At 35.4% G+C, this 11924-nt stretch overlaps 1 protein-coding gene across 1 annotated transcript; it reads left to right on the forward strand.

The window, feature by feature from the left end:
• The first annotated feature begins 378 nt into the window (after positions 1-378).
• Positions 379-1404, forward strand: LOC124613698 (piggyBac transposable element-derived protein 3-like). The gene is made up of 2 exons (XM_047142415.1): positions 379-922; positions 1091-1404. The coding sequence occupies exons 1-2, from the start codon at positions 379-381 to the stop codon at positions 1402-1404; spliced, it is 858 nt and encodes a 285-aa protein (XP_046998371.1).
• Positions 1405-11924: the final 10520 nt, after the last annotated feature.

Genomic DNA, 11924 nt, shown 5'->3' on the forward strand with positions numbered 1-11924 from the left:
ATGTATGCTTACAGGAAATTAAAAGCAATAAATCCCACCATTAATTGATTATTGAATACTTAGGCACACTTTTCATTATTACAGGTATTTACTTTATCGACAATTTAGTAGTATTTGAAATATGTGGCAAAGATCCTTTGTGATTATTTATAGTCAACAACGTGTCTTTTAAACTACTTGCATTGTTAGCTCAATTGGAGTTATATTCATTGTTTTCCATTCTTATAAAATTTGGTGTACTCGAAATAGGACACTGGGACTTCGTGTTATCATTTCAGTTATTTGTATTGCTGCACGTTCGAATATGAAACTCTGCTACTGCTGATGTATTTTCTTTTTAGAACGTGGCAATTTTACCAGATTTTGTTGCTGTACATTATGTTGCATCATCAGAGAATAACAAAGAAACTGTATGCTGTATATAAAACTTCACTGCCAAGTACATCCCAAGTTTCCAGAAGTAAATCGAAGAAGAGACATCTTACTGGTGAGAAAAGCAATTGGAAAAAGACACCTCCAGTTTTTACAATGCTGTCTCAAACTAGTGAGCATGACATCACCACAAAGAGAGAGGAATTGAAGGAACAACTTTCTTCTTTGACTCCGAAGGAGATGTTTGAAGAACTGATGAACGAAAACATATACAAGTTCATAGTGAAAGAAACTGTGAGATATGCAGTAAATATGAAGAATATGCAGGATTTTATCCTCACAGTTGAAGAAGTGAGGGTCTTTGTCAGATTTCTTCTTTTTGCTGGCTACCATAAGCTCCCTGCTGAGAAGCTATACTGGTCTGAGGATGAAGATGTTGGAATACCAATTATAAAGACAGCTACATCAAGGAATAAATATCAGAAGTTGAAAACATTAAATCATTTTCAAGATAATGACTTAGCCAATCTTCCTGCATCTGGGTTCCCGGGTTTGATTCCCGGAGAGGTCAGGGATTTTCTCTGCCTCGTGATGACTGGGTGTTGTGTGATGTCCTTAGGTTAGTTAGGTTTAAGTAGTTCTAAGTTCTAGGGGACTGAAGACCATAGATGTTAAGTCCCATAGTGTTCAGAACCATCTGAACCATTTTTGAACTTAGCCAATGAAAACAAACACGATCGTGGATTCAAAACTATACGTCTCCTGAAAATGATAAATGAATCTTTTCAAAAATTTGGAATATTTGAGGAAATTTTGTCAGTTGACAAAATGATAGTCAAATACTATGGACGAAGTGGGCTGAAACAGTTTATCTTAGGCAAGCCTATTAGATTTGGCTATAAGTTGTGGTCTCTTTGTGGAGCAAGTGTTTCATATTTGATTTATACTGCGGAAAGGATCCAGAAGATACTGCAAGGGATGACCTACTATTGGGAGCACATATTTATTTATAAATACACAATAAATTATTAATTCACAAGAAATAAATAGTTAAGACTTGAATACAGTCGCTATACAATACTGTTAGATCCCAGCGTCCTATTTTGAGGACGGTCATTATATCAGTATGTCTAAACATTCTCTGGCTATTTTTGTACTTATTGTGGTTCATACACTATTTACATTATAATTAAGGAATAAAAAATTCAATTTAAAAAAAATTAATTTGGGACTTAATGGGTTAACTTTGCTGTTGTTTTAACACTTTCATTTACTACATGTACACACTTCCTTTTCACATCAAGAACATCACTATTTACATCATCAACTTTCTGATCAACTACCAGATCTTGAACATTAAAATGAGTTACTTGCACTGTATCCACTATCAGTTCCTCATTACTAACAAAACTCTCATGAGTTACATTATTTGTAACTATATCTGTCTGAAACGTAGCAGACCAACAACACCACAACAGTTTTGTGAACCTTTTCACTTAATACCTGTAGGCCTACACATTCTGTTCAACCATCATCAAATGCATCAATGTCTGAATCAACCTCCAATGAACCTGCTCCCCCCCCCCCCCCACCATTACCACTTCACTTCGTTAGCATCATCAAAAGAACAAGTTTGCATTATTTCATTTAAAATATCCTGGCTAAAATCAGCAACTCCCATTCTGTTATCATACTTGTTTTTAATTGTATTTTCGTTTAGTAGACTGCTATTATTGGAAGATTCTAATTTCAAATCAAAACTGTCTGTTACATCTTCCATTTCTCTGTTAATTTTGTAATATCTTCTTTAAGATCATTACTACTTGCTTTTATTGTTGAATTTTAACTATTAATTTTTGAATGTAATCTATTAATGTCATTCTTACCACAACTGTTCTTATTATCTTATTTTAAATATCTCATTAACTTCAACATTTGAGACAGCAATTCTCATCTACTGGTACATCCTGCAATCTACTGTTCTCTTCATGCAATTTTTATTCATTGTAAACTTGTTCCACCAATTTAGTACTGTTCTTTTCTACATCTGGAGAACAACGAGTAGTAGGGTAAGCCCCCAGATATTGCCTCTATAAATTGAGTGTGACACAATCTGTCATACAAAAACATCTTTAACCTTGATCTAAATCGAATATTATCTTCATGTTCATCATTAATTACTTCTTTGTGTTCATCTACCAATTGAAATTCTTCTATTTCTTCCCTAAAAACATTAATTTCCTTGTGTCTGTCATCAACATTTACTCTCTTTCCATTGGCGCTTAACAAATTGTCTTAACGTCACTGTCAATGATCTTTACAAGTAATAACAACGTCAGTTTACCTTCATTATTTACTGCTCCAATTCTGGCTGCCACTGCATTGTCTGCTAATTGCTTCAGTTGATAACTGCTGTCTCGGATGAGCTCACCATTATTTACATCTGTTCCACTTCATGTCATTCATCTATCACGCTCTGTATTGTGACATCAATTGACACTGGTTGGCAGCTATCCACGATGGAATTGGTGTTGATGATGTTAGGCAGTACTGCATTTTTCAAAGGTCGAATTTTTTCTCTGTAATACATCCATTTCCACTCACAATTCAAACAATCAGTGCTTCCATTCGCCATTAAAAATTGTCACTGTTTCATTCACTGTCCACTTGTAATTTCAGGCAGGTTTTTCCACACAAAAGTCACTTCATCAATTCTAGAAAGTTAGAATGTTTATTGTCAACCATTCAGTATATTTTGATGCAACTGGTCTTGTCAACATGTAAAATACAATTAATACTTCAGCTTCATGAGTAAATAAAAGTACATTTTGGTATAGGTACACTTCCAGTTGCTAATACACCTATAAACATCAATAAATAGTTACTGGAAAAATTGTTTACATGCATATGTACAAACGCTAGATTAAAATTACGAAAATGTACATATTAATTAAGTATATTTACAATTTACAATTATTGGTGGCTTTATTTACTTGTATGTAAACGTATAATTCTAATTGTACAATTATTACATGTTATTACTGACACACACAGTGATCCAAAGGACAGTTTTTGGAAATCACTTTTTTATGAATTCATCACCTATGTAAAATTCGTGCACTTTTCATAAAGTTTCCAAAACTTTTAGTTACTAAAATTTAATAATATTTCATGAAGGCACCCAGGCTCCTTAATATGGGTTTCAATACATTCAGAAAAATAAGCGATCAGAAGTATATCAACAAACCTCAGATATTTACAGTGTTCAGTAATAACTGGCACGGGTTTATTGATTGATTTATTGATCCTTTTTCATCTGCAGCTGCACAATGTGCTAGAGATATTTGGATTTTTATGTTATTATTAACAGTTTTATATATAATATACCTTTGAACATAACATCACACATTTTTATATTAATTAATGATGAATACTTAAATAAATGTTGTTACGCTGTATACAGAGAGATAAAATACAAATTTTCTTCTGAATGAGACTGCATTGGGCCAACATAGAAAAATTTACTTTTGTAGGTATTCATTTACTGTGTAAAAGCAGTGATCAACCAAGTACAACTTCAATTTAGATTTGAGTGACCAATGTTTTCTATGTGCTTAATGGTATCTGGTAAGGCATTGTATAGTTTTATACAAGGATGAATAAGGCTGTTTTGAATCAACTTTGTGTTGGCGCTTAGAACATGTACATCCCATTTTTGTCTTGTATGTAAAATTGCTTGAAATACATTATATTTTCTAGTATATATATGCATGGAAGTGGCAGGATCATCCTTTTTTGAAACAATGGTCAACATGATGTGCGATTACCTACCCCTTCCATTATTCTTATAATTTTTTTTAAATTTTGAATGTTTTGACAGCATCTCCAGAATTTCCCCAGAACATAATCCCATACCTGAGGTGGGAGTGTACAACTGCATAATATACACACTGAAGGGTGTTACAGCTGGTATTTTTTAATGTATATAACACGAAACAAGAAGTACTTAATTTTTTGTTCATTTGCTCAATATGCGCTTTCCACTTCGAATTGTCTTGTAGATGAAGTCCAAGAAATTTGGTACAGGGTATTTTGGCAATTGTCTGTCCATATAGCTCTAGATTGGGCGATATCAGAGGTTTGTTTGTGTTGCGTGTATATCCATAGCTACAGCTTGTTCAGTGTTTATTATTAAGTCATTGTCATGAAAGTAACATGTTAGCCTGTCAGTGGCTTCTTTTATGTTTTTTATAAGAGTTTCATCTGAGTTTCCTGGAATTAGAACACTCGTATCATCAGCAAATTGAAATATTTTACTGCTGTCATTGCTTATGTTTAGGTCATTTACATAGAGTAAGAACAGAACAGGACCCATTTCTGATCCTTGTGGCACTCCATATTTAACAGTCAGTAGCTTGGAATTATATTTCCTAACGGCATTGTCCATTTCTTGATCGATTTCCACATGTTGCTCACTATTCTTAAGATAAGAGCTGAGCCAGTTGTTAGCTGTTCCCCTAATGCCAAGATTTTCTAGCTTGTGTAGCAATTTGTCATGATTTATGGTGTCAAGTCCCTTTGACAAATCTAAAAATATGCCCATGATAAGTTTTCTGTTGTCTAATGCTATCAGTGCCTCTAGTAGAAAGGAGTGCACTTCTGATTCAGTTGAACAGTTTGCTCTAAATCCATGCTGAGATTCTGACAGAATGTCATTATCCTCTAAGAAGTCTGTTAGCCTCTTATTGAAAAGCCTTTCTACTATTTTTGAGAAAACAGACAGAAGTGCCAGTGGTCTGTAGTTGGAAATATCATCTTTGTTTCCTTTGTTTTATAATGACTTTACTTTTGCTATTTTCAAACATGAAGGAAAAGTTCCTGTAGCAAAAGATAGGTTTCATAGCTGGGTTAAGGGCTCAGTAGTCAATTCCTCACACTTCTTTATAATATCACGTATATCATCTACACCTGCAGTGTGTTTCAGTTTGAGGTTTTTTATTGTATCCTGTACTTCTACATTTGTTGGGTATAGAATTATTCATCTGCTTGAGACTTTTCTCCCTGTTTTGTGTATGCTATTTTTGTTAGAGGTCTGTTGTAGTGGTTTCTCTGTTACGTTTATCAAATAGTTATTGAACATATTAGCTACTTCCTGTGGGTTGTTAATGTTCTCCAAGGCAGCCTTTAATACTATATTATTAACTCTATTTTTGTAAGATTCTGTTTCTTTCTTTACAACTTGCCAGATTGCTTTGGTTCTGTTTGAAGCATCTTCTATGTATTTGTCATCGTCTCGTTTCTTTGCCTCCTTTATTTTTTTATTTAAGATAGACTTATATTTTATAAAGTAACTATCAAACTCCTGAGTTGTGTTGTAGCTTCTTGCAATATTGTGAAGGCGCCGTTTTCTAGCACAAGATTTCCTTATACCACTAGCAATCCACTTGTTGCATTTAGTTTGGGTTTGTTTTGGCTTTCAATAGGAAAGCAAGATCAAAATAATATTTAAAAATATTCATGAATGTCTGGAACGTATCAGAAATATTTTCTGTACTATACACTAGCTCCCATGATTCTTGTTGGAGATAATTTTAGAATGTTTCTACTGCAGTATTACTGAAAGTTCTGCCCATATGTGTAGTCTTCCTAATATAATTATAGGATGGATTAGTATTTACACAAACGCTTACAACTGATTTATATTTTGTTTTGGAGCTAATTATTATTGGGTCTATAGAAGTACTAGAACGATTCGTTTCACATGTAGGGGAGTGGATTCAAATCTCCAAATTATTGGCTGTTAATACGTTCATCAGCTCAGATTTTGAATTGCTTCACTTATTAAAGTCTACATTTAGGTCGTCACATATAAGAACTGTTTTTCGATTTGTTACTACTTTATTTAGTAAAGTATCAAGGTGAGTGTTGAACTTTTTTGGCTGGGTATCTGGAGATCTATATAAACATATTACAATTAACTTGAGTGCTGGAATTTCTATGCCTGATATTTCAAAACCTTTCTCAGTGTTTAAGGATTCAACATTGTCTAAGTTATTGAATTTGATATCTTCCTTTATGTAAACCCAGTTCCCTCCACATGTAAACTGGTTTATACAAGTTTGTGCTGCTAACACATTATCCGTTATTTTCGCTGTCTTTAACTCATTTTCTTTCAACCAGTGTTCAGTTAAGCAAAGTATATTAACATATCTGAGTTCACTTGATAGCAAGTTTGAAGTTCTCTTACTGTATTCCTAAGTGACCGTATATTCTGATGAAGAAGTATGACCTGGTGAGATTTTAGGTTTGTTCTGATTGTACTTGGTTGGCCACTTACCTTTATTACTGAATTTAAATGATGTGGGAAATCTTCATTCTCATCTAGACGTGTGAGCTGGTTTTTTCCATTGGTCATAAGAAAATGTCCTTATGGTGAAAGGGGGCAGTTCTCCATCACTTTGGCCATTTTCCTTGTGTGGTCGATGTTGAGGTGGTTTCTGTTTTTGCTGTAAGGACTGTTACTGGAGGTAGTGTTGATAAATGCACTAGTTATCCTAATTTGATCTTGAGACTCTTTGGGAATAAAAAATCTTGTAGATGACATGGTCGCCTTACATTTCTTGTCACTGGAATTGCTTAACTTCCTCCTGTTGTTGGGGTGGTAGTAGTTGATTGTTGGCGTTCACTGATACATGTAAAATTAGATGTCCTTGGTGATACTTTTGAGACTGGATCTGCCGATGTCCATAGTGGGTCTCCTGTGGGTACTGCTTCCAGTTTCCAGTGCCCAGTTCTTCTTGTTGTATCTTGAATATCTTCGGGTGTGCCTGCCGGAGTGGCCGAGCGGTTCTAAGCACTTCAGTCTGGAACCGCACGACCGTGACAGTTGCAGGTTCGAATCCTACGTCGGGCATGTTAGTTAGGTTTAAGTAGTTCTAAGTTCTAGGGGACAGATGACCTCCGATGTTAAGTCCCATATTGCTCAGAGCCATTTGAACCATTTTTTTCTTCGGGTGTGGAACTTGGTTCTGCTGCGTTTTTTGGGTTAGATGCTTTTGCCGGTATCACAGCCTGGTTTAGTCGATGGTAGTTTTGTTTTGCTGTGTCTTCTTTGAGTGATGAAGGTGCAGTACAACTCTTTTTTGCGACTCCTCGTTTATCTTTCATAACTATCGAGTTGGATAAGTCCGTGTTTGCTGCTGAGTTTTCTTGTGTTTTCTATGTCATATTTGCTGAAAGTTCTTCACATTGTAAATGTGTAGAGCTGGTATTTGCAGATTGGCACCTACTGCTAGCTGTAAATGTCTACATAATTTATCTTTGCCTTCCACTCGCAAGTAAAGTCCATGCTTCGTTTAATAGCTTCTACTGAGGAATGTATTAAGGTCCATTACCATTACATGCTCATAATTTTTTGCAGTCCTCATTGAGAATTCGTTTCCAGCATAGATTCTGTTGTTCAGTTTTGGTACATCGTATCTGTACGGAACTGTGCGCATGATAACTTTTTTGTGGCTTGTCTTATTAAGATAATCTGTTAAGGCAAATTTGAAATCCTGAAATTTCTTTAGGATGTCGTTTGTCCCACCTAAAATAATGACACTGTCATTTTTCGTATGTTCTTTTGTCTTCCCATTTATGTTATCAACCACGTTCTTTAAGTGTGCGTTAGGTTTTATTACAGAAGAGATGTCGTATTTTTGATTTTGTGAACTGATCAGTGACGACCATGACTGTCAGAAAGAATTAATATGTTCTGTCTCTTGTTTTCACTGTGTATCATTTTTTGCGGCACTGGTCGACCGCTTTTTTTTACAGTTTTTATTTGTGTTAACGCTGTTGGTGTTATAAGGGCACTTCATAACACAAGCACTTGGGTCTTTCGCTGTAGTATTTTTGCTTCTGATCCATTCTGCTTCTCTTTCTCTCTTTTTACAGTTTTTGTAGGTTTTATTTTGATTGGTGCACTCGATTTCAGATAACATAACAGTTCAGTATTTTCATTTCGAAGTTTCGCTAGATCATTCTTTAAAGTGTTAATCGCTGCTTACATACTTATGTTAGACTCTTTTAAATATTCAATATCTGTTTTTACATGCTATATGTTCACTTTCAACAGCTGTATTTCCGTGTGGTAGAACATTGTGTGGTAGAACATTGTGAACTCGTGAGCCATTTCATTTGGCTTCATATACATACCAGTAATTCAATATTTCTAGTCCGAATTTCCGGACACTTGAGTTATAATATCACGCCCAATGCATTTAAAATTGCAGTATTTACTGATTTTTACGTATGTTGTACATTTTTCGTTCAAATTACGTTTATATTTGTAGAGTTAACACCCTCGCAGTTTACACTTTCCCTCATGACTCTGTAAGTTTGGAGCATTCGGAATCCTAAATTAAAAATGTCTTTTTAACTATTTAAGTTTTGGTTAATGTAAATACTTCACTGAAAAGGCTACAATGGATCTTTAATTTGGAAGTGACCTTCCCATCCGAATTTACCTGTTAACTCATTTTCCTAAGGCTCAATATACAAAATTTTATAATTGCAAAAGCTTTTGACTGCCATCATTTTTGGCAAAATTAATTATCTCATTGCAACCAGGACAACAGACTGAACGATAGGAATAATAAAGTTTTGTGGGTGGAATTTGTTTCTTCAATTCTCATGATTTGCACACTATGTGCTTAAGGTGGAAAATTTAACAACACAATTTTGAAAAGAAAGTTAGTGAAAATTTTACATAGGTATCAGTACATGAAATGAAGACTGCATACAATAGCGTGTGTCAACCTGCTTTATCATACACTGTTGACATTCTGCATCTATTACCACAGAGATCAATACTGAAGTTTCATACAGTCCTCTATAATAATAACAATTAAATATTCCCTGTTCAGTTAGTCACTGAAAACAGTCAGAAAATTACATAATAATCTACCAAATGTGAACTAAAGATAAAAGTTGAAACATTGTACAAGATATAATTAGTGCTGTCCCATCTATTGCACATTTCTCCTTATCAGCAGACATAGATCTTACGTACCATAACCTTCTGAAGACTGGCTAAAATGACTTCCAGCAGGCTCCCTTTTATAAGGTTAAAATAATTAGAGCTACAATTATCTGCTGTTGTTCACTTGCCTTCTACAAGTCACAGTTAGAACTTTATATTCCTTATTAACTGAATAATGGAGAAATATTCGTTTCAACTAGGACCTTTAGATACAACAATAACTTCTATTGAATTATGCTATCTGGAAAAAATCAAACAATGCATAATCCAGAATGGAATGTAACAATATTGAGGAGGAGGAGGAGATTAGTGTTTAACGTCCCGTCGACATCGAGGTCATTAGGGACGGAGCGCAAGCTCGGGTGAGGGAAGGATGGGGAAGGAAATCGGCCGTGCCCTTTCAAGGGAACCATCCCGGCATTTGCCTGAAGCGATTTAGGGAAATCACGGAAAACCCAAATCAGGATGGCCGGAGACGGGATTGAACTGTCGTCCTCCCGAATGTGAGTCCAGTGTGCTAACCACTGCGCTACCTCGCTTGGTTGTGAAAAAGAAAGTTGCTACTTACCATACAGCAGAGATGCTGAGTCACAGATAGGCACAACAAAAAGACTGTCACAAATATAGCTCATGACCAATAAGACACACACACACACACACACACACACACACACACACACACACACACACACATGCACACACAAATGCTTGTATGTGTCAGTTGTGTTTGCATGTGTGTGTATATATGTGTTTACTGTCTAATTTTGACTAAGGCCTCACTGGTAGAAAGCGATACTTGTGTCAGACTTTTTGTTATGCCTGTCTCTGACTTAGCATTTCCACTATATGATGAGTAGGAACTTACCTCTTCACCATACTGTTGACTTATGCTGTCTAGTTTGGCAAAATATGGGCTCTACTTTAGTTACAATGTTCTGATGAGGACGATAATTACTCCAGAATTAAATGTCTAAAATATTTCCAACCTAATCCATATAAATGTTTCGCTAGTTTATATGCATTTTTTATCTGCTTAATGTGAAAGTTACTAATTGGGTTCCTGTTTACAAATGAACAATGACATTGAAATCTAAAATTACTAGTACACCGTTTTAATCTGCCAGGAAGTTTCGTATCAGCGCACACTCTGCTGCAGAGTGGAAATCTGGAAACATCCCCCAGGCTGTGGCTGAGCCATGTCTCCGCAATATCCTTTCTTTCAGGAGTGCTAGTTCTGCAAGGTTCGCAGGAGAGCTCCTGTAAAGTTTGGAAGGTAGGAGACGAGGTACTGGCAGAAGTAAAGTTGTGAGTACCGGTCGTGAGTCGTGCTTCGGTAGCTCAGATGGTAGAGCATTTGCCTGCGAAAGGCAAAGGTCCCGAGTTCGAGTCTCGGTCGGGCACACAGTTTTAATCTGCCAGGAAGTTTCATGTCAGTGCACACTCCGCTGCAGAGTGAAAACCTCATTCTGGAATCCTTCACTTCATGTATTTTTTCCCTCTTTTTTTCCTTTGTAGAAATACTTCCCCCAAGCTATGCATAACACAATACTAACAACTCTTCCTCCTTTTGAGCTCAACATCTCACTCATTATGGAACGATGCTGACTCAGTTTTTTGGGATAGCAAATGGGAAGTTACAGTACAGAAAATGGCCCAGAGGTCACCACTGTGTGTGTGTGTGTGTGTGTGTGTGTGTGTGTGTGTGTGTGTGGGTGTGTGTGTGTTTTCGTGTGTGTAGTGAGTGAAGTGTTATGAAACAATGTATGAATAGTGTGTGCACTGACTGATAGTGAGATGTGAGTGATCAGTGTGGCATTACATTATTTAATAAGTTTGTTTGTAAAAAAAGTATTGTATACCAGGAGTAAATCTAATGATTTTCTCTAACTAGAAGTCTGTAAATATATGTGTATATGAATTAGCTTATTTAAAATTGACCTAAACTTGTAAATACTTTGACATGTCCTATATCCTTGTAAAAAGAGATCTACGGATGAGTAAAGGTACTACTGCTACAACTACTACACCAAAAATCAATCAGAAGATTGATGTTGGAACTTTTGATGGTAATTTAAATGCATAAAATGTGGGAAATTTTATCCGTACAAAAATTTTCATGTCACAGAAACAATTGCGAGAATAGGGGTTATAATGCAGTCAACAGAAAGTAGCATAAATGTCAAAAACCATAAAATCTCGGAATGTAATAACAGGTTTTACTACAAAGGAACTGTTAACAATTTCATGTTTAAAACATTGATCATGTGTAGAACTGAAAGTGGGCTATAGAAAACAAGAGGAGAAAATAATGAACAGCTAACAATATCGTTAAAATTTCTGAATCACATGTATGGAAAAAATGTTTTGTCCCTATTGTTATGAAATCCTGCAGGTTATCACTAGCAGTGATACCATTCTTTGATTACGTGACAATGTAGAAATGTTTGTAATAAAAAACTGTGCATGATCTCTGTCTTTAAGAATTCAATATAATTTGAATAAGATGTGCACTGTAATGAGAGCTTTT

This window comes from Schistocerca americana, chromosome 4 (genome assembly GCF_021461395.2).
Source record: "Schistocerca americana isolate TAMUIC-IGC-003095 chromosome 4, iqSchAmer2.1, whole genome shotgun sequence".
Classification (NCBI taxonomy): Eukaryota; Metazoa; Arthropoda; class Insecta; order Orthoptera; family Acrididae; genus Schistocerca; species Schistocerca americana.

Bases quoted from the DNA above. Each gene is read 5' to 3' on its own strand.
- LOC124613698 (XM_047142415.1), top strand. From the start codon at position 379: ATGTTGCATCATCAGAGAATAACAAAGAAACTGTATGCTGTATATAAA. The intron at 923-1,090 runs GTTTGATTCCCG...TTTTGAACTTAG, and splicing joins TCCTGCATCTGGGTTCCCGG to CCAATGAAAACAAACACGAT.